General features: G+C 43.1%; 1 protein-coding gene across 2 annotated transcripts in view; it reads left to right on the top strand.

Annotated features, from left to right (window-relative positions):
• Positions 1-23,884, top strand: part of DNAH9 (dynein axonemal heavy chain 9) — a 368,257-nt gene that overhangs the window by 276,318 nt on the left and 68,055 nt on the right. For both annotated transcript variants that reach the window (XM_053672723.1, XM_053672722.1), the window contains exons 50-56: positions 3,589-4,014; positions 10,221-10,340; positions 12,717-12,905; positions 15,404-15,639; positions 19,008-19,130; positions 20,106-20,310; positions 22,267-22,431. In XM_053672723.1, coding sequence (XP_053528698.1) covers positions 3,589-4,014; positions 10,221-10,340; positions 12,717-12,905; positions 15,404-15,639; positions 19,008-19,130; positions 20,106-20,310; positions 22,267-22,431 — 1,464 coding nt within the window. The remainder of the gene's footprint in view (positions 1-3,588; positions 4,015-10,220; positions 10,341-12,716; positions 12,906-15,403; positions 15,640-19,007; positions 19,131-20,105; positions 20,311-22,266; positions 22,432-23,884) is intronic.

The following is a 23,884-nucleotide window of genomic DNA, read 5'->3' as shown; positions in this document are numbered from 1 at the left end:
GTTGGAATATCTGGGAAATAATCTAATAATATATACAAAGAACACTAAATATGTTACCACCCTTGAACCCAGCAAATCCACTTCTGGGAATAGTATCCTAAAGAACTAACCTAAGATTTTCACAAAGATTTATATAGAAGAATGCCTAGTGAAGCATTATCCATGTGGTAAATTTATGGAAATGACCTAGGTTTCCAGTAATTGAGTATGTTCTATATATCATATTTTGCCTTGTATAATATGCATTTTCTGTCCAAATTTTTTAGGGAAAAATAAGGTTGCACATCATACATGCGAATCAGCACTAAAGTATGGATGCACGTTATACTTGGCAAAACAGACATTGTGGTCCATCCATCTGATGGGATACCAACTTTAAAAATTCTGTTGGAGAAAAATAACTAATGGCTTTCTCTTATACCTCTTTTTAAAATGATCAGTAAGTTTTGCCTGTACTATCTCCAAAATATGTCCCAAATCCAACTACTTCTTACAATGCCCGCTTCAAGAGTGGCCTGAGTCTCCACCTGGACAACTGACTACACAGCCTCTCTGATTTGTCCTCCTCGCCCCCTCCTGCCCTCTACAGCAAGCCTGCACTGCCACAGCCCCTCAAAGCAAACCTGGACCATCTCACTCCTTGCCTAAAGCCCTCCAATGGCTTCCCATGGAAATTAGAATGAAATCTAACTCCTCCCACTGCCCTGGGTCCACTCACGGTCTGGCCTGTCTGCCTCTCCTCTCTCATCTCCAAGGACCTGGTGACCTCCAAGCTTATGCTTGGAGCAGCCCCTTGCTGACCTCTACAGCTGCCATTTTCCCAACATTTGCATCCCAGCTGAAATGTCAGGTTCTTAAAGTGACCTTCCCAGACCTCCCTTCCTAGCTAAAGTGCAATCATCACTCCTCAAGAATCCTCTAGGCTGTTAGCCATTTTTTTTCCAAATCACTCATTAGCTTCCAAAATATCAAAGGTTGGCCTCTTTGTTGCCTATTACCCCACCTGAATAAGCAAAAGGACTTTGTTGTTCTGTGTACCACTGTATCCCTACTTGCTAATGAATGACTGCATGCACATTTATTTACTCAGCAAAGGCTACTGACTGCCCTCTCTGTGCCAGACACTGTTCTGGGTGCACACGATGCATCTCTGCTTCTACAAACTTCAATTTTAACACAGATGAGGGGTGAGAGACAAGCATATTGAAAAGGTAATTTATTCAGTGCATGAGAACATGACAAATGCTATGGGGAAAAGAACCACGTAGAGCAGAGGAAGGAGGAGAGCTGAGACAGCTAGGGAGCAGGATGGTAGTAGACTGTGGTACTAAAGAAGGTGATAAGAGTGAGCCTCCTGGAGAAGAAGAAGTCTGAGTAAAAAACCTGGAAAAGAGCAAATTCATCAGGCGTGTGCCTGGGGCAGGTAGTCAAGGCCAAGGCAGCAGCTAGACCAAGAGCCTGAAGGCAGGTGTGGAGTGGAGAGAGGGGAGTGTGACTGATGTTGCACTGGCAACATCACATCTTCCTTCTCCTGAGAAGTGTTTTTGAACCCCTGTGTTCCTGTTGGAAGTACTATATCCCCTGCTCCATGGTGACTGGCTACAGGGCCCCACCTAACTCAACAAGATCACTTCCCAGGACCTTTGAATTTTGAGCTACATTGAAGAAAATATCTTCTTTCCTTCTGGTTGCAAATTGAATGGTATGAGCCTGGAGCTGCCGGCACCCATTCACTCCATGTATCGTACAGCACACATGCTGTGTGTCAGTTTCTGTTCTAGGCACTGAGGATACAGAGGTTCACAAGAGAGATGGGATTCCTATGCTCATGAAGAAGAGGAAATAATAACTCGACAAGGGAAAAGTGGTAACTCTCTGATTGCTGTGAGCTCTATAAAGATCAATCACCAAGGTGTTCATATAGGAAATGTCTAGAAAGGGGAAGTTGACAGTGAGATCTTGATGGATGAGGAGGGTCAGACATGTGTATGGCTTGGGAAGAAGTGCTCCAGGCAGAGGTCCTGAGGTGGGAATGAGTGTGGCAGTCAGTACCCTGGGGGAGGCGACTTTGTCGAGAGCTTAGGGAGAGGTGGAGAATGTGACCCACATTGAGATTAGAGACGCAGGTCACATGCCTTAGAATCTGACAAAACTGGTATGCAAAGAGGACACCCACACACACAGAGATGCAGAAACAAGAAAAGATTCAGGGAGCCCCATAAACATTCAAAACATAGTTTTACTCGGCCTTACAGTTAGCTCCAAGCCTGTTCTCTCCCGATACATGAGCAAGAAAATCCCCCTTTGTGTTGTACTTCAGCTAGGTTTTCTGTCACTAAAACCAAAAGACTTGTGATTGATTTATAGATACGTATGAATATAAAAAGTTTTGGAAGGGATTACTTTGAAATATTAACAATGATGTATCAATAATTTTACATTTCCTTAAATTAGTACATTAAACATAGTTAACCTAAAGTCTTTCAAAATGGTAGATTTTTTGTTTCTGGTTGGATCTTCTCACTTTGCCCTCTGTCATCCAGTGGAGGCCACTACAATCCGTGTGCCGGCACACCCCCGACATCTGTGCTGTCCTTCCCTCCTGCCCCTGACAAGTTCGTCATGACCAAATGTGAAAAAGCCTTTGCAAAAGCAAAAGGAATGTCTTCCCAGGCATTTCCCTTAAGCACTAGGAAAAAAACTGCCCCCGCTTATAGATTCCCAGGCTCAGGAGCACCCCCAGTCCCTGTGGCACAAGGATCTAATCTCTGAATCAAATTTTACCTCCACTCACAAAAAAATCAGCCCCCAAAAAAGTGCTTTTGAGTTTGTGCTTCTCCCTGAGGGTCACAAGCAACCTTAAATCTACTTGATATGCATTGATGGCACAATTTCACTTACTGATTAATGGTGCCCTGTTCCCAATTTACAGATGAAAACATTGAGGCCCGGGAAGTTGAAGTGACTTGCTAAGATCAATGCTTTCTGTCATTTCCTTCCCAAGCAAGTGAAACTTAGCAAAGGACAAACCCCCATCAAGGCAGAAGCAGCAACTGCATAGGCCAGGCCTAACCTCTGTCTATATTATCTTGGCAGAAAATTCCACTTTGCTATTGGGACAGTTGGTGTAGTTAGAGCAAGCTCATGGAACATAGCAGCTTAATTAAAGAAAAAGTAATAATTGGGTTGCAGTGCTATTCTCTTCAATCCAGGATTGAAATTAATTTGAAATAACCTTATCTCTTATTCACGGCAAGCTACATATTTCAGTGTGTTAGCATCCTTACATTTTCCAGTTGAGTGTGAAATAACTGTGTCCCCTTAATGGGCGGGTGGCGAATCAGTTGAAATGCTGAAAGAATGTAGCTGAGTCTCTGCTAACCATTCAGAGGAGCTTGAGGCAGCTGGGGACAAGCTTTGGTTTCCTTCTGATGAGTCATGATGTTTAAAATTCAGAGGGCTGCTGCAGGCTTCAAAGCAGCCCTTTCAGACTGATCACCATAGGGCCTAAATCCCTTAGCTGCTAGGACAGAGAAGACCCATTCAGCCCATTCGTTTTCCTCTAACAACCCCCTTCTTTTTTCTCAGACCAACCTGACAGAGCTGAAGTCTTTTGGGTCCCCACCTCAGGCTGTGAGCAATGTCAGTGCTGCTGTGATGGCCCTTGTGGCCCCTGAGGGAAAGGTGCCCAAGGACAGGAGCTGGAAGGCTGCTAAAGTCGCCATGGCCAGAGTGGATGCCTTCCTGGACTCCCTGATCAACTTCGACAAAGAAAACATTCACAAGAACTGCCTCAAAGCCATCAGACCATATCTGCAGGACCCTGAGTTCAATCCTGAGTTTGTGGCCACCAAGTCTTACGCAGCTGCAGGCCTCTGTTCTTGGGTCATAAACATTGTGAAGTTCTATGAGGTATTCTGTGATGTGGAGCCCAAGCGCCAAGCTTTGAGCCGAGCCACCTTGGACCTCACAGCCGCCCAGGAGAAGCTGGCAGCCATTAAAGCCAAGATCTCTGTAAGTGAGCTGGGCCCTGTGGCCCTGCTGGGCAGCCTCTGGTGCAAATAGCACTCTCTGCCCTTCCCCAGGGCCTATAGGCAGGGAAAACCAGCTTGTTAGGCAAAGTCTCCTGATTTTTCAGTAAAGGCAACTTTTTAAATTCTTTTCTCAAACATGTATAGTCCAAACAAGACAAATTCACTGGACTATTGGTTTACACTTTGCCCCTGAATTATTTTCCTTTTCTTTTGAAGAGAGAAAAATGGCATAGATATGTACAAGTGGCAGTGGGGCAGGTCACAAAAAACCCAAAATTGTCTCCTGGACAGCAGGCCTCTAATAGGCTTCCCTCACTAGGTGAGTGTTCTAGGAACCCATCTGTATCAGTGTACCAGTTGGTGGTGTTGTGAGAAGCTGCGTACAGCCTCAGTGAATTTTTTTTCAAGACTCTCAACACACTTGATCATTTTATGAAGGATGATTTATGAGCACATGAGCTGAGTGTTCAGCAGTTTTGACCAAAGATGTCATGCCCACCCTCCCTATTCACTCCATCTTGCCCTGAGCCATTTTTTGTTTCCCCCACTGAAAAAAGTCCTCAAAGGGAAATGTTTTGCCCATGTGGAAGAAGTGAAACAAAAACCAGCAGAAGTACTAAAAGGCATCAAAATCCATGAGTTCAAAAACTGTCTTGAGCAGTGGGAAAAACATCTTGATGGGTATATTGCATCAAATAGAAAATACTTTGGAGGAGACTGAAATTTAAACATGTAAGAATAAATACACAATTTTACAAGTATTTTAATAATTTTTTAGAAGGGAGGGAGAAAGAGAGGGAGAGAAATATCCATGTGTTGTTGCCTCTCATGTGCCCGCTACTAGGGACCTGGCCTGCAACTCAGGCATGTGCCCTGACTGGGAATTGAAATGGCGACCCTTTGGTTTACAAGTTGGCACTCAATCCACTGAGCCACACCAGCTAGGGCTAAATACACAATTTTTAAATAAATTCTGTGGGTTTTCTGGCCCCTCCATTCATATTTGATTATATCTGCCTCACCCAGGACTGAAGTTAGGGGCCAATCTTGAATTCACACCTTCTCACACCAAAGTGAGAAGTAGAAGTCAGAGTCCTGTATGACCACTGCACAGCTAAAAACCCATCAACAGATCTCACTACAAATGTCTTTAAAATGCCCACCATTAGGGCCCCACACTGTCCTCCTGCTCCTGCTCCTCCTTCCTGGTCTCCATGTGCTCTCAGGTGCCTGTGACAGCCTAGTAATCAGGCATGACTGTGACCAAGCCCAACCCAAAACATTTCCTGGGTCTTTCATTTCCACAAGTGCATGCCAGGCAAATAAGAGTCTTGCTGCAAATTTCTCATGCTGATAAAAAAGGGTTTTTACAAATTGTGAAAGTAAGATTGAAGACAAGCTGCACACTTCATGTCATGGGCTTATTGACTGTTAGATTAAATTCTATAGCTAGAGGCTAGTTCAAAGATCATCACAGCTGATCTCTCCATAAAGAAAAGTTACTTTTTAAACAACTAATCCCCTCAACATGTTTGCTTTCTAAATCCAGATGTTCATAGGCCAGTTTACTTAAAACAGGTTTCTATTGCCAAAACAATGGCTCTCTTCAAAGAATTCCAGATGCAGAATACTGCAACATCCCCAGGAATGCTTCTGGAGGGAAAATACCTCTCAATGACTTTCATATCCCTCAGTCTCTCCCAGAACAGTGTTATAAGAACTACATTTTTGAAGATCTCTTTACTTAAATATTTAAAAGAACATTTGGTGCAAAAGGAATGTTTTCTAAATGTTTATCCCTTTTCAGTAGCCAACGTTCACACTATAGGCCTACTCAGCCTGTGAAAGCAATAAGAATAATTTAAAATACTTGGCTACCTCATGAAGACACTTCTTTTCTGCCAAATTATTTTTTGATTTGTATTTTCACTTTTAACAACCTCCTCTCCATCCTTTGCTTATCCACATGCCTATCAACATCCCAAGAGTTTGAACGCTTCCTGCATTAGTAACAGAGGAGATTCGAGGAAACAACCTGTGATAGGAGGCCCCTCCCTACCCCGTGCCCGAGGCCACCACCAGCCGCCTCCACGTGCATTCCACCCCAAGTTTTATTTTTAGAATTTTCGAGTAATTCCAAGTAAATTTTATGTTTAAGATGCTTAAAGTGAAAAAAAGTGTATTTCAAAAAAATTATACAATATAATTATACATATAACTATAATACATAAAAATGCAAATAGTGGTGGCTAGCTCTGAGTGGTAGATTTTAGATGGTGTTTGTTTATCTATATTTTCTTTTCTCTATAATGAGCACACTGTATATTATTACAATTTATAAAAGTAATGGTAATAAAAACAAGGCATTTTCATGGAGATTATAGTCACCATAAGTCAAATATCAAACAGTAGAGAAGGGCTTCTAATGAGACAAAACAGTCTTCTGCCTGTTAATTATTTTTGTCTGTTTCAACTAATTGTTCATATCACTCAGAGCTTGCTATCTAGAGGCTTACATGTGTTGTATTTGGCCCACATATAGTGTCTGGAATGATTTAATTCATTGCTAACATTTACAACAATGGGAGCTTCTTGTAGAAATCTGACTCTTGGCTCCTCTTAAAATAATAAGATTCCCAAATATCATTAGCTGACCCTGGAGTTAAGCAGTGGCTTCCATTCAAGTAGACCGTTTTGCCATAAGCCCCACATTCCTATTTTTCTCAGCACCAGATTCATCTGACCAGTTTACATGGTCTTCCTCACCTCTGCTCATTGGAATTTCTGACTTCTGTCCATGTACTGTGCTGGCATCCTTATTTCTTGCTGCATCTTATTCAGGTACTTAACTTTCTGCTAGATGAGACTCTAAGATACTCATCTCCATGTCTTCCCAGTATCGTCATAGCAACCGTTTTAAGTGGATATAAACTTTATTTCTTTTTTTTTAATAATTTTTTTTAGATTTTATTTATTTATCTTTAGAGGGGAAGGAGAGAGGGAGAGAAACATCAATGTATGGTTGCCTCTAGTGCATCCCCTGCAGGGAACTGGCCTGCAGGGAACCTGCCTGCAACCCAGGCATGTGCCCTGACTGGGAATCGAACTGTGATCCTCTGGTTCACAGGCCCGTGCTCAATCCACTGAGCTACACCAGCCAGGGCTTAAACTTTATTTCTTGTTCCATCACATAGAAGTAGCTTCCTTGGAGCCCTCAGCTTTAAAGATGAAGTTACTACTCTTTCTTTCAGCTTCCTCCCTACCTTCCAGCTTCCAACTTCTATTATCATTACTTACCATCACTATTGCTTTTTAGTCACGAAGATTGAAAATAACTGCATTCCATTTTATAACCAAAATTAAGTGACCCATGCTCTGTCCCCTGACCGACTCAAAAAGGTAGAAAATCAGTAAATCTCATCCATATTCTGTGAACATGTTTATATTGTTCATATAAGAGATAAGTGGTATAACATCATTATACTGCCTTTCTTATACAACCATTTTTTCTAGCCCGGAGTTCCTACTTTCCTTTATCTTTTCTTTCTCTTCCAGTAGTTCCTTTTGCATAGCCTCAATGACTTTTAAACTCTCCATCTAATCCAGTCTTCTCTCCATCTAATTCGGTCTCCACCTTGGCCTCCAAGACTTTTCTCCCTTATGCCCAACTGAGAGCTCCAGTGTTAACACATTTCACTCCTTTCTTGGGTTGGTTCCAATGGCTCCTGGACCCCATGCCTTCTCCTCTCTATTTCTTCTCTTGTTTTGCTATGACCCTTAAGTAACTTTCGCAGAAATGTGAAGTAAGCAGTAAATTCTTGTCTGGAAATGTCTTTATTTTTAAACTGAACTATTTTGCTGAGTATTACATTCTGATTTGCTATTTTTTTCCTCTTCCACACTGAATGCTTTATCCTCTTCTGGTGAGAAGTCTGATGAACAGCAAGGGTCCCACTCCCTTATTGATGCACTGTGTTTCTCTCTTGCTGGAAGTTTTTCAATTTTTTCTTTATTCTTGGTGTCTTAAGCTTTACATTGACATTCTTAGCTACCATCCTTTTTTTATTCATTGCGCATGGCATGTGGAGACTTTTCTTCAGCTCTAAAAAATTATTTTGTATTATTTCTTGGATAATAGCCCTTCGGTTTTCTTTTAAATTTTATTTTCTGAAACACATATTGGTTGGATGTTAGACCTGATGGGTTCTCTACTCTCTCTAATCTTTTTGTTACTGTATGTTTTCTTATACTTTCTAGATTTCCTCCAATTCACCTTTAGCACTTGCTTTAAATTCACTACTTTCTACATTAGTAATAATAATTTCCACAACAGTGTTGAGTTTGCTATTCCTTTTACTAGCACTCTTTTCTTGTTTTATGAGTAAACATTGTGAATCTCTCTGATAAACTAATTATTAAGAGTTTTATATTTTGTTGTTGTTTTCATGCTTGAAATTATCTCCATTTCCCAGGTCACAGGTTTGTTTGTTTGTTTGTTTGTTTGTTTAACTTAATCTAGGTTTTCATCAAATACCTTCTTGTTCTTTCTTTTATAAGAGCAATGATCAAAAGCTGATTATAACTGTGCAGGCAAAGGCAGAGCTGGCTGACTGACAGAATTTGCTTTCAAGATCAGATGAGTTAGGCTGGATGCATCTTAAACACCAGAATATGTTGCCTTTTCCCTGCCACTATTGACTTTCCTGCCTGGTGACATAGATCCCTGGTGGCATTGCATGATGAACATGGAAACAGAGATATGGAGTGAGAAATTAATAGGCTTATAACTAACCCTCGTATTTTCAGCATTCCTTTGACACGGCCCTGACATTTCCAAGTCCCCAGGGGCATGGGGCTCTGCAGGGCTGATGAGCTTCCCCTTTGGTGGACTGAGGCCATCTCTAGGTTGCAGCTTCCTCTGTCCTGCTCTGGCAGTTTCCAATCCTCTGCCAGTGTGGTCTTCCATAAATCTACTGCAATCCCTCACCCTTCAATGGCCCTTGACATTTGCTTGGTGTTATGGGCTTATGATGTTTTTAATTGCTTCAAAACCATTTTAGAAAAGCAGTCTGGGCTGGTTTGGCTCCTTGTAGCATTATCCCATAACTGCAAAGGGCATATACCTGGGTTATGGGTTCTATCCCCAGTCTGGGCATGTATGGGAAGCAACCAATTGATGCTTATCATTAACATTGATGTTTCTCTCTCTCCCTCCCCCTCTTCCTTCCTCCTTCTCTAAAAGCAATGAAAAAATGTCCTTGGGCAAGGCTAAAAAAAATTTTTAAATCATTTTAGAGAAGTCTCAGGAAGAAGAAAAAAATTAATGAGCATGGCCAGTCTGCCATCATTAATTGGATGCCTTGCCACCTGCTTTTCAAACTGCTTGGCCTTTAATTTATTTCTCTTGTAAGTTGGCAATGACCAACATGGCAGCCTAAACCATGCCAGTGAACAGACATAAGACACATTTAGAGGTATATCTGCCATGTGACCATGTGTCTTTGTGCATGAACATACATATATGCTCTGGGGGCAACAAAAGCTATGTGCTTCAAGTCTAAGTTTTACATAAATTTAGAAAAAAATGAAAACCATGGATTTTTAAATGCCTCCATAATAGAAGATAATGGATGAGGTTAATGCAAGGGGAAGACTTAGGTTGTTGATATCCCCACCCCAAACTAAGGACCTGCCAGAGCAGGCACAGTATGGGGCCCCCCAGGCCTCCCTGGGGTCTTTCTGACCACCTGAGGGCCTCTGGCCTTCAGCAGGCTGTGCTTCTAAAGCAGCACCTGCAGCTTGGGGCGGGCTATCAGAACCCATTTTTCCCCAAACACCAGGAGAAACAGAATACACACACCCTCCTCCATGCCCAGCACCCTGTCACTGTCCTGGCCCTGAGCCCTCAAATGAGGTCCTAGAGGAAAACTCAGCTCTCTCACTTGGGTGAAATGCTCTGGACTTCCACTCCAACCTCCTCCCTCTGGGGTCTGACTGAAGTCCTCACTGGGACTCTGCCTGACAGCGTCCCTAATTTGCCTTCCTTTTCTTCCCTGCCCTCCTGCCTCCTCCATGTCCCTACAGCTCCCCCCAGGGGGAGAATTGCCTACACATGAATCCTAGCTCGGAGGCACTGAAATGACTGGGGCCAGAATTACTGACAGACTTGTGTTCCTTTCTGAATAGCACCTTAATGACAACCTGGCCAAACTCACTGCCAAGTTTGAGAAAGCCACAGCAGACAAACTCAAATGTCAGCAAGAAGCTGAAATGACCGCCGGCACCATCTCCCTTGCAAATCGCCTGGTGAGTGTGAGGCTCTGCAGCCGCAGCTTTAATTATATTAGCAGAGCTTGTCAAGTGCCTCTGAGATGCAAAATGGATGAGCACAGCTCAGCACTGCTTTGGCTTGCGGGGAAATATTAAAATGTTCTGGGATGCAGGGACGAATCTGAAAAATGTGTGAACGCACACCCTGGTCTGGTCAAAGTTGTCCTACTGAGATGATTGGGAGGATGAGAATGCTGCATGTATCAGGCAGCCCATGTGGTATGCGACATGCTTACATATGTGTGTATCACCCAGAGGAAGCAGAGAAGAACAAAGCTGGCATTTGACAGACAAACTCTGAATCTCTTACCTGTGGGATGTTTGATGATACAGGTGTGGCCAGGATCAGGAGCTGAGGCAGAAGCAGAAAGAGACGTTTTGGCCTTCAGCATTTCTGAGCATGACCTGATCTGTATGCACATCTCACACACACACACACAAACATAGCTCTGGCCACCCTGAAAAACATTACCCGGAGGGTCAGAGCAGGGTACTTGTGCTATGGGTGCCTGTTGCTTTCTACCAAGGCACTCCAAAACTTAGAGATTTGACAAAAGAGCATTTCGTTAAATCTCAGGAGTTTGTGAGTTAGGAGTTTGGGCGGGACTCAGCTAGCAGGTTATGCTTCTCCAGTGGTGCCAGCTGGGGCCACTTGGTATTACTGAGCTGGTGGCCAAGCTGGTTTGGAGGGTATAAAATGACTTCTGTCACACATGTCTTGAGGGACACGTTGTAGGAATGACTTCAAGAGTGGGCTCTGCAGGGCCCCTCTCCCTTCCCCATGCAGTTTCAGGTCTCTCCAACCTGGGTAATCAGACATCTCACATGGTTACCCAGGGCTCCAAGAGACAGGAAGTGGAAGGTCTCCAGCCCTAAGGCCAGAAGCCAGCACAGTGGCATGTCCACTGGGTTCTACTGGTCAAAGCAGTCTGGGGTTCAAGGACAGAGCAGAGACACCAGCCCTTAAAGAGAGGACAGTCAAAGAATGCATGGGCTTTTAAAATTCATAGCCTTATGACTTATATTTTTCACCATAAATCAGTTCACATCTTTCAAAGCAATGTCCACTGGTTGTGATTTCTCTTTAATCAAGAGCCTTTACAGAATCTTTCTCACCAATGAGAGGAGGCGGAATCCATACATTTTCATATTTATTGCAGCCAGTCTATACACACAAGAAAGCCAAGTCATCTAGTTCAGGGAGAAATGAATCATAAGAATCACTGAACTGAGCAGTGTGTTAGTGAAGAGAGGCTATACCACAAGCATGTGTCTGTACAGTTGTTTGCTGACCCACTGCTGCAGAGCTTTGGATGAACCTGTTCCATTCAGAGACCGCTCCTCTGCAAACATGGAAGAAGGGGTCTCGCCCTCCTAGCCAGCCTGTATTTTCTCTAGTTCCAGCCTTCATTGCCCAGCTGGAGCATTTTCTGGTCTGGGCCTCGAGGTGGTGTGCTACTCTCCTCCAGGAGCATGCCTCTACCAACCAAGAGGTTCTGCCAAGTTACTTCATCTTTCTGGTCTTTATCTATATAATTTAAAAATGACCATGGCAGTAGTTGGGCTGGAAAATCCCTAAGATCACCCCCAGCTCTGGCATTCTCTGATGCCCTCTTTCAAGGAAGAAAAAAGAATAAACTTAACACAGAAGCTAAGCTCCGCCATCCACCTAAGGGTTCTCTGTAGAAAGGATGTCTCTACTCCCCAGAGAAGTTGTGCCCCCAGAACAGGATGCTATGCCAAAGTGGGTCAGGCAACATCAGGACAAGTACAACAATCTTGCTACTTTGTACACACCCATGTGTACATGAATGTGTACACACCCATGGCTCTGTGTCTTAATTACCATGTTTACCTCCCTGCCCATTGTGAATTATTTATAGTGCATGAAATTAATTTTATGCACTATATTTATTTATTTGGAGGGAAATTATTTATTTTCATCTCCTAGCACTTGGAGGGATGGGAGAGGAACATAATTTTCTAATATGTTTTGTGGACCAGGCACTGTACTAAGTGGTTAACATATATGGTCATATGTAATCCTTTCAACTGCCCTTTGAGGTGGGTAGTATCCATCTCAGTACCTATAACAAGCAGAGCCTGGAAGCCTGCATCCACAACCTTTCATCTGTCCACAGCCCACATATACATAACACCAAACAGGGGCTCACTAACCAAAATGTTCACTGCAGCCAGCACAGATCCTCAGTGATCAGAGGGACCACACAAGGACATTCTGAGTCTTCTGCTGTTACACATGTGCTGTGTGCTCTCAGTGACTGAATCCATGTCTCTTCATAGCCAGCAGTATAACAAGTTTCCTTTCCCTTTTGGTCTTTGAAATGGCAGGTGGGAGGACTTGCTTCTGAAAACGTGAGGTGGGCAGAAGCCGTGCAGAACTTCAAGCAACAGGAGAGGAAATTATGTGGAGACATTTTACTTACTACAGCTTTCATTTCGTACCTCGGTTTCTTCACAAAGAAATACCGGCAGAGCCTTGTGGATGGCACCTGGAGGCCCTACCTGAGCCAATTGCAAGTATGTACCACCAGAATTTTTCCTGCCCACATCAGCCGTGGGTACCAATGAGCTCATATGCCAAGAATAACCCAAAACTCCCCATCCCTTCTTGCATATGTTCTCCTACCACCTCCTGCACATCCTCTAAGGATCTCTGGGATACAAGAGTGAGACACAGGCACCCATGTTCTTCCGCATTGCCCTGCATTATCACCCGCCGCCATGAGGCAGGGTTCCACTAGCAGGTCATTCTGGGCACCTCTCTTCTCATGGGCCTCCGCAGGAACTCTGACCCACTGCCCAGCCACCCGTCTCCTGGCACTCCTCAAAATGATAAACCTGAGCAGTGCCAAGCCCCCCTGTGTTTCCCTCTAATCTCACTGCTCTTGAGCCAAACATCACAGTAGCAGCTAAGACAAGGTCCCTTTCCCAGACTCTGCACTGCACATTGTTACCAAGCCCCAAAGCTGCATGGCCTGTGACCATGGCCCCCCAGACCCTGTGTGAGAACAGCTTTCACTACTCCTGTCACATGCACTCAGCTTGTCCTTTTAGCATAAGTTGATAGACTTTACACCCACCTCCTCCCTCCACACCTAGATGGTGAAGTAGGAAATGCCAGTTCCTGGCAGGCGGGCCAGGGTGTTGTCTGGAGCCATCAGTTGGAATAATACCCAATATTGCCTGACACTTCCAGGTCACTCGATCCACAAATCCTCCCTGAGTATTCAGCGTGTCCACCGGGCAGGGGATGCAGGAGACGTCCCAGCAGGCAGCTTGCCATCCAGTGCAGGAGATTAGGGTCATGGCAAGCAGCTGCATCAAGAGTCAGCTCAGACAGTTCTTGACCTACGGGAAGGACAGTACGCAGAGCTCATCTGCAGGGTCTCCTCTGAACACAGAACCCATGCTGGCTAGTGATGATTGGCTTCACAGATCAGTACATAAAACCTTACTCACCTGAGAATTTGTTGAATAGGGAAATAAACAAAAAAAAAAAAAAAAAAAAAAAAAAAAAGAAAGGGGGGGAGGGGGGGGGGGGGGGGGGGGAAAAATGTAAAGCTACTTATTTATCTTGAACACCTGCAGAAAAGGAAACTAGAGAAAGGATGATAATTGAGTGAATCAAGATGGCAGCAGCTTAGTAAGGGTTTTTCTGGTTTTGTTTGGGGTTCTTAGGCACTTTTGCACCATGGACCCTTTTTAGCAGTCTGGTGAAATCTACAGGTTCCTCCTCACAGTAATAGTTTTTAGTGCATAAAATAGAATGCATAAGGCTACCAAGGAAACCAATTCTATGTAAATGCATTTCTGATCCCAGGATAAGAACCTCCACTGGCAGGCTTCCCTTTTGAGATTTGCTTGGTGGTTCAGCACTAGCCATTCACGAACTTAGCAGGTATGATTAAAGAAACAGGAGATGGTTTGGAGAGGTCTTCCTGAGGTAACCGAGAAAACAAATTGCAGAGAAGAGTGAGATGGGGCAGTTGAAAGGGTATCTGTGTGAACCTTGAAAACATTCTGCTAAGGAGAGTAGCCAGACACAAAAGATCACATATTGTATGATTCCTTTTAAGTGAAATACCCAGACTAGGTAAACCCTTAGAGACAAAAAGCAGACTAGCAGTTGCTAAGAGCTGGGAGTAGGAGAGAATGGGAATGGCTACTAATGGGTATGGGGCTTCCTCTAGGGTGATGGAAATGTTCCAGAACTAGATAGAGCTGATGGTTGCACAATGCTATGAATATTACTTCAATTTTTTAAGTATATATTCCCAATGGAACCTATTACTTGTACAGAATTAAACAAGCTAAGAGAGGTCAGCAGAGACCTGAGAGGAGGGCCTGGTGCACACATGGACTGTTAAGGGAAACAGGCTGTGCAGAGCACTCACAGGCTGGAGGCTTGCTCCCCAGTTTCCAGGGGGTGATGGCAAGGAGTTTGCAGGGAAGTCACACAGTCAGCCCAGGTGTGCGGTGTTCCAAGCAGGGAGAAGGGAAATATCTCCAGCTCTTTGCAAGCTGGGCCTCTGGCAGAAAGTGGTGAAGTGGCTAAGAGGAGAGAGTGTTCAGTACAGGCTGGCACTGACAGAAGAGAGAATGGTAGGTGTGGGCACATGCACATAAATGCAGAAATGTAGTGGAGGGGTGACCCTGTTAACATGTGGTAGGGTGTAGAGGAGACTACTGATCAAGATATGAATAATCTATGGTAGAAATCTGACTTCGATGAATATTTTGAAGAGTAAAGGGTCACACGGGCTGAATTCCTGCTGTTGTCCATCAGAGAAAAATTACTACCAGGAGTTTTTTTTTTTAATCTGCTTCCCAAAATAATTAATTAATTAGTTAAAGACCTGCTTCCAGAAATAATTATACATCCAGGAAAGCACTCTTGGGTGGGATTCTGATATTGTTTCTCAAAGACCTTGTCATTTTAGGAACTACCATGCATTCCACCGCCAGCTGAGAAAGCACTCTTCCATTCTGAGTGTGTGGCATTTTCTCATCATCAGGTTCCCATCCCAGTCACTCCCTCCCTGGACCCCCTGAAGATGCTGACTGACGATGCGGACCTAGCTGCCTGGCAAAATGAGGGCCTCCCAGCAGACCGCATGTCCGCAGAGAACGCGGCCATCCTTGTCAACTGTGAACGCTGGCCGCTCATGGTTGACCCTCAGTTACAAGGCATCAAATGGGTCAAGAACAAATATGGTGAAGACCTCCAGGTCACCCAGATTGGTCGGAAGGGGTAAGTGGCAGAGCACAAAAGGTCCCACCTCGTGGAGAGAAAAGCATACCTTAAGCCCCTGTGAATTATTTCTACTCTCCTGGTCCCTCCATGAGGTCTCTCCTGCTCCTCTTCCCGTTTCAGGAAACATCCTAATGCAAGATGTTTAGGGACCGAGTCTCTGATTTTCTTTCTTGTTAGAAACCATGCGTGTCAGCCTCTCAGCCCATTCAGGAGCCCTTGATCCCCTGTCCCTGCCATTCATTCCCACCTCCCTGTGAACACTTCCTGACTCCCCAAACATCACATTTCATCGTCAGGTTCTGTTTTACAAAGCCCTCCTCACATCGAGCCAAAACCTGCCTACCCTAGGCCTCATCTACCCACCTACTTACCTCTGCCCCTGAGCCACATTGAACAAACCTAAACTTTTTTCCCCAAGAAACAATTATACATTTGCAGTTGGATGCATAGCAGCCATGTTAGTTATGAAAACTTCAGAGCCATTTGTACCTGCCATACAGCTTTGAACATATGAGATTGGGGAGTTACTACACAAAAGGGTATGAGTACCAAAGAGAATGTCTGTCCAGTACTCCCCACACTTCACAGACCTGAGCATCCCTCACCCCATTGCTTTGTTAACCCTGTTATATCTTAGCCCTGTAGTCTCAGTATTCAACTCCTATTCTGTGCATTAGGATACATGAGAAAGATAGGATGGGGCAATGAGGGAGAGGGACAGAGCATCTACTAGGTGGTTGATATACAGTTTTAAAAGTGATGGATATTTGTACATTCAGGGTCATAACAGGATTACTTACAAGAGCCAAAAGGTGGAAGCAATCTATGTGTCCATCAACAGATAAATGGATAAACAAAGTACAATTATATGCATACAGTGGAATATCATCCAGCCTTCAAAAGGAAGAAAATTCTAACACATGCTACAACATAGATGAATCTTGAGGACATCATGTTAAGTGAAATAAGCCAGTCACAAAAGAACAAATACTGCATAATTCCACTTATATTTAGAGTGGTCTGATCCATAGAGACGCAGTCTGTCCCCCAGAGGATGGGGGAGGGGGAGATGAGGATTATTGTTTAAAGGGGTGCAGGGATTCAGTTTTGCAAGAAGAGTTTGAAGTAGAATGATGGTGATGGGAACAATAATGTGAATTGACTTAATGCCACTGGAATTCACACTTGAAAATGGTTAATATGGTAGATTTTATGTATATTTTACCACAATTAAAAGTTAATTTTGTAATTTTTAAAAAAAATGGATGGAGGCAGTATTTGAACTAAGGTGATCCTCACCTAGAAATCCAAGGTTTATGCCCTCGAACCCACAGCCACCAAAAGAAGGTTTGCTGCCCTGGTCACATGTCCCAAAGTTGCCTGTCTGGGGGTCCAGCTCACCCACAGTGGTTTAATCACACATGCAATGTAACAAAGATAGCTAAACAAAGCAAATACTGAATACCAGAATGGATCCTTTCTTATAGAACACACTTTGGTGAGAAAAGATAAGATGCATTTAATTAAAGTATTCTTTCTTATCTAACCAACAACTGCATTTTAAGAAAAAGTGTTCATTCTTGCTGCTCATCCTATATTTCTAATACCAAAACAGCACTTGACATGTAGGAGGCCCTCAGCAAATTTCTGTTCAGTTACATCTTGGTTCACATCCATTGACTACTTTTCTGTTACATGGTCTTCTAGATTTGGTATCTACTACTTAAAAACAAATATTACATCATATATAATATGTGCTAAGACTATTCAGTGCAGTCCCCCTTCATCCAAGTGAAAATTTGTTTGAGTGTCATTTTTCTCTTAATTTCATTTGCAGTGTTTGACATCCTACAGTTTACTCACATTGTCACTCATTTCTTCTGTAGACCTCGCTTAGAAAAGTCATCTTCTGTCCAGAAATTATGTAAATATTCATGTAGGTTTTTTTAGATTTCTAAAGATGTTCTTTTTACAATGAAATGCAATCATCTGAAAAATAGTTTAGGGTATTCTAAAAAGTACAGACCTAATTTTAATTCTTTAATTCGTTAGCCATCTTCCAATACCATTTATTAAATTATCCATCCTTTCCCCAATTAATTACTGGTAATTTTTTAACTCTACATTAAATTATCTTATTAAATAGAGTCTTTAATCCTTTGTACTTATATATTATACCAGTCTTTAACTATGTAGTTTTATATTTAGTAACATTTATTGTGGTATTTCTCATCACAAAAATAATATAGCATTATAGAAAAAAAGAAAAAAATCACCAAAAAAAGTTTTAACTCTTATAATTTATTATTTATGGAAAAAGAATGCTAATGTTTTGGTTATGACATCCTTTAAGACTTTTTTCTATACATATGTATTGTTGTAACTATGTAAAATATTTTAGTGTTATATGAGTTTTCTTCATTATCACTTTTTATTATCTTATTTATTTTTTTAGGTTAACTTTAAAACTTTGGTCAAGATCTATAAAATTATTTTTAGTTACTGTTGGAATGGAATTATATCAAACTCATAAATCTATTTACAGAAAATCAAACCTTTAATATGCCCATTATACTCTACATAACATTAAATATTTTTAAATAATGTAGATTTTGGTAATTGGTTACAAATAAATTAAGATGTAGCAACACAATCTAACATCCAGTTGTATAAAAATTGTTATAGAAGACTATCTAATGACACGGGAAAATGTTCATGATGCATTTTATGTACAAAAACTGGGTTATGAAACAAATATGCTGTGTAAATCCAATACTAAATAAATATAAATGCAAATATAAATTATTATATAAATATTATAATATAAAATACAGTCATACCTCAGTACTCATCAGCTTCAGAACTTGTCAAACCCTGTACTCATTGCATTTTGATGAAGAAAACATGCTGCAGCTCTCAGTGCCTGATTGGGACTTGCTGCATTTGCTAGAACTTGTATGAGCCACGACACTGCCGGGAAAGGGCAAATGCTTCCTCATTCAGTGCTCGTTGGTTTCAGCACTCATCATGAGTTCCAGAACAAATTAACAAGTATCAGCATACCACTGTAAATAGAAATATTGATAATAAACTGGAAAATATGCTACATCCAAACATATAGACACCAAATGTAAATGATAGATGGAAAGATTACAGTTAATTTTTATTTTTTGTAATTTTTCCCTATTTCTAAAACTACATAAGATTGTGTAGTCAATGTCATTTTAATAGACAATAAAAATGTGGCCACTGAAACCATCCCAGGTAAGTGTGCCTCCAAGCATATCACTGTGCTTTGGAGGTCTTGTTAAATTGCCTTGGCATCCACACGTGGCCACAGGCTTACACTGCTTGCCTTTCCCCAGCTACCTTCAAACCATAGAGCGTGCCTTGGAAGCGGGGGGTATGGTGCTCATTGAAAACCTGGAAGAGTTCATTGATCCTATTCTGGGACCACTGCTTGGGAGAGAAGTCATTAAAAAAGGACGGTAAGGTCCAGCTGCGTTGTCTACCCTTTGTGAAGAGTTGGTTCACCACCCTAGTGGAACTGTGGACAGATCTGCTCTTCTCAAAACATCCTCCCCTCGAGTCATGTCAAGAGTCCACCCATGGCAGACACTCTTCTCTTTCTTCCAGGAGAGGCATGATTTAGCTGCCCTCACAGCCTGGAGAAAGTTGCCTAAAATAACTTTGCTTCCATCAGTCAATGTCCTCTGTGACTCCCTTCTAAATGGCCAAAGGGCATTAGTTTGGAGGAACTTTAGAAGGCAAGTGGCCAAAGAACAGGCTGACTTTTAAGCTTGAGCATTTTATTCAAGCCAGACTCCTGAGAATTCATCTCCTTGTCAATCTGATGAGTCATACCTATGGCTTTGGGTGCTGGTAAGTGATCAGTGTATGGCAGAAGGAGGAAGAAAGGGGGGAAGAGAAGGGCAACAGGTGCACAGAAGAGGGAGGGATGATCATCATGAAGGCCTGCGGGACTCAGAAGCCTCTCCCAGTGCTCAGGCCATAACTCACCTTTACGTGTCCTCAGGATGTGCTCCTTTACTTAATTAACCATTTTTACCCATAGAAGTCATTTATTTCACCATCAGCCATGAAAAATTTGAGCCCTACTGCCAGGCTGTGAGACACATTTTTGCCAACTAAAAAAGTGCCCCTTCCTGCACATACTTTATTGCCATCTGTTGGAAATGCTTTCTAATGTGTAAATGGCTCTCCAAACAGCTGTGCCTGAAAAATCAAACATGGTGGCCAAGGGAAAAAGTCCCTCACCCTCCACCCCTGTGCCCCACATTAATGCAAACCAAGGTCCTAGCACTTATACTAGACATACTTAGGAGGAATCCACCTGAAATGGCAATATAATTTACTATGATCTTGGAAAAATAACTCTAGAATTCTGTCTGACTGGATCTCATGGAAAGGTACCCCAGTTCACATGAGCCTCTACGTTCTAGGTTCATTAAAATCGGAGACAAAGAGTGTGAATACAACCCCAAGTTCCGGCTCATACTCCACACCAAGCTGGCCAATCCTCACTACCAGCCCGAGCTGCAGGCTCAGGCTACCCTGATCAACTTCACCGTGACCAGGGATGGCCTGGAGGATCAGCTGCTGGCCTCTGTGGTCAGCATGGAGAGACCAGATCTGGAGAAGCTGAAGGTGCGTCCAATTCCCAGCAATCCCACAGTGCTCCCTACTCTGGGAGAGGTATGGGAGGTATTCTCTCTGGAGCTGAGCTGTAGGGGCTCTGCTAGACTTTGGAAGAGCACCAACACCATCTAGCCACCTGGAACACCAAGTTGGGAAAACAGAGGATAAAGGGAACTAAAGAACAGACAGTCAGAGAAAGAGGCTAATTGCCAAGAGCAGAGCCTCATAGAGGCTGTGAACATGCTGGGGCCAGTACAAGAGGGCCTCCTCTCACACATGGTCACATGCCTTGGACAGGACTAAGTAGGATTCAGCTTTGCAAGGGCACTGAAAACAGACTCAGCCACCTTAGGATAGTGTCTTGGCTCAGGCTGCTATAATGGAACACCATAGACTGAGTGGCTTAAACACAGAAGTTTATTTTCTCTCAGTTAAGTCCAAGACAGGGGACCAGCATGTTTGGTTTCTGTGAGACTGTCCTTCCTGGCTGGTAGATGACCATGTCACTGTGTACTCACAGACCTCTTCTGTGTGTGCAGAGAAAGAAAGCAACTACTCCTGTGTCTCTGTTTATAAGGACACTACTCCCATCAGACCCCAGCCCCACTACATTGACCTCATTTAACCATATTCAACCCCTTAAAGGCCCATTTCCAACACAGTCACATGGGAGTGAAGGCTTCAACCTACAACTTGGTGGGGACACAATTCAGTCCAGAGCAAGTAATCCCTGTTGTACTCTCTTTAGCCCTGATTAGATTGGAAAATACAAGTCCAGAATTACAATTTATGTGAGACTGACATTAGGGATTCCTGGACCTTGCTTCCTGCAAGTATCCCATTATCCAACAGCTACCTTTGGAGCACCAACTCTGTAGCAGGTGCTAAGGAGTCAGCAGCCTCCAAGGAAAACCATGTCTCTGCCTTCACAGGCTTACCATCTCTTGGAGGGACACAAAATAAAAATGTAAACAAACAAATGAAATATATCATTCAGGTGGTGATAAGAATTTTGAAAAAAATAAGAAGGGTGATATTAGAGAGCTCAGGGACTAGTTTAAACTGGGAAAGTCAGGAAAAGATTCTGTGAAAGGTTGGCATTTGAGCTAATTCCTGAATAATTTCAAAGCCCCTGCACAGCTTTCCCAGCAAACAGCAGCAAACCCTGGCCATGAAGCAGGATTCAAGAATGCATCATTAAAAAAAAGAAAATGACTGGGGCAGCCATGGCTGGAGCCTCTAACAGAAAGATTGTTCTTTAGTGGATGCAAAAGCAATCACCCCATGTTGTACAAGGACAAAGAAATGGCAGCTGCCTGCCTTTCTGCCCCTGCCCCAACAAGGAGTGTGCCAGTGCCTCAGGGTATGTATGCACTCTAATCCTCAGAGAGGAAGGCCAGGTGAGCTCAGCTTGGCCACCAGTACCTACTCCAGCCCAGAGCAGAGTCCTGCAAGGATCTTGTCTAAACTGTATGAGACAGTTTGGATTGCTTTTGTTTAATAACAAAACAAAACAAAAAACCTCTTTTCCATCGGAGAGCTATTTGTCTGTGAAGAGTAAAGTGGTGATACAGAGGACCCTCTGGAGAACTCACACTTGACCCTACCCTCTAACTTTTCACAAAAAGTAGGTTCCATTTAATGAACGGACTATATATCATCGTTGTGTGAAGCTTTGCACAGCACTCCTAGAGGTGGGGACTGAGATGAACCCAGCTGAGGTTACAAAGGTCCAAAGATAGTAAATTAGCCTAAGGTCACATAATCTGGAAATGGTGCAGTAGGGATTAAACTCATTTGCATCTTATCTGCTTATGGACTTGATCATTCTACTATTTTGTCTTCAGTTTGCTATCTCTAAGAGGAGGGAGTATGGGCCTATAAAGCTTTATTTATCCAGACCTATCTTGAGAGTAGGATGCTCTGGGCTTCTATATGTGACTCCCCCTTACTTGATGTTTGCAGTCAGAGCTCACGAAGCAGCAGAATGGGTTCAAAATCACCCTGAAAACATTGGAAGACAACCTGCTCTCTCACCTCTCCTCAGCATCCAGGAACTTCCTGGGAGACATGACCCTGGTGGAGAACCTTGAGGTCACCAAGCAGACTGCTGCAGAAGTTGAGAAAAAGGTAAAACTGTTCTGGCAGCCTAAGCTTGGAGGCAATGGCCCTCCTGCTAAACCCTGAGTTCAACTTTCAGAAAAAAGAAAAAAAAAGAAGCCAGAGTAACAGATGGTTTCTGTTACTCAGTTTCTTCTAGAAAATCAAGCTAAGAGAGATTCATGAAATGACTGCCTCACACTCTGGGTTGTGGAGTTTTCACCTTCAGGGGAATGCTTTTGACAATGCAACTCCACAAAATTTTGATGGGCCCTTCAGTCTGTGAGGGCCTTGTATTCTGTGCAGGGTATGGAAGCTCCAACTTCATTCTTCACTGAGTTGGTGTTATGGCCTTGAAGCTCAGGGATCACATTGTTGTAAGAGTCAGCTGGTTCAAGCATGACTGCACCCTGAGAAAACCTCAGCCTGCAAACCTATTACACAACTGATTTTAATGAGAGAGCTTTGATGACTTCCCAGGAAATTTGGCTCTCAAAAACAGTGCCATCCTGTAAACAATTTCATACATAACTTTATTTCACAACATGTGGAAGGCTTTTGTTTTCTTTTATGGGGGACTGAAAGACACAACTTCCTATGGCAAACCCCCTCACCCCTTCCCAGCAGGGTGCTGAACCTGCACAGGGCTTTTCTCTTTTTCAGCCCTATTCTTGGATCAGAAGAGTATTTAAGGTACTGGCTCTATGTAGGTGTATGTCTGAGAACAATACAACTTTGAGGGAATACATTTATTGTCAGATTACTGGGATTTCTCCAAATATAAAAGACTCTATTCTGGGCAGGGACAAGGTAGAAAAAGTGAAGAATAGTGATGGTCAGGGCCAATAAACCAGTTCGTATCCACTCTGGGATAACAGATACCTGAGGGTGGAGCAAGAGATTGAGAGCAGGAAGGGCCAGCCTCGCAGTCTCTGTGGCTGTGGTGTGACCACAGTCTCACCAGTGGTTCTCTGTGGACTCCACATCTATAGGTAGGAGCATGCAAAGTTTGTAAAATTATTTCAGCAGTAGTTCCACCCTTCCACCCCTTGGGCAGAAGAGATGGGGGACACAACCCAATCCACTAAGGGCAAAGGTAGAACTGACCATGTTGATCTCTTCTTCCCCACTGCCTCTTTCCTACTCTCTCAAACCTTCTCTTTAAAGCCAGTGATCATTTACTGAATGCCTGGCATGCACCAAGTGTTTTCTAGAACTCTTTTTTCTCTTGCTGTTTCATTTCATTTTGTCTTCTGTCTCTTTCTCATTTGTTCATCCAATAAATACTTACTTGAAGGCTGTTATATTTCAAGTTCCATGACAGAAGTTGAGGGTACAGCAATGAAATGCCAGAATCTCAGGTTCCCAAGACCTGGTTCTCCAAAGGAGAAAGATGATAAGCAGGCAGCAACAAAGTGGTGGTGAGGGTTGTTTTAGAGGCAGCACGAGAAGCCATGAGCACACCAAGGAAAAGCACTCAGCC

The sequence above is a fragment of the Artibeus jamaicensis genome, unplaced genomic scaffold (assembly GCF_021234435.1).
Source record: "Artibeus jamaicensis isolate MK-2021 breed Jamaican fruit bat unplaced genomic scaffold, CSHL_Jam_final contig_781, whole genome shotgun sequence".
NCBI classification, from domain to species: Eukaryota; Metazoa; Chordata; class Mammalia; order Chiroptera; family Phyllostomidae; genus Artibeus; species Artibeus jamaicensis.
The sequence above is the reverse complement of the archived record's forward strand: the minus strand, read 5'-3'. Positions and strand labels throughout refer to the sequence as shown.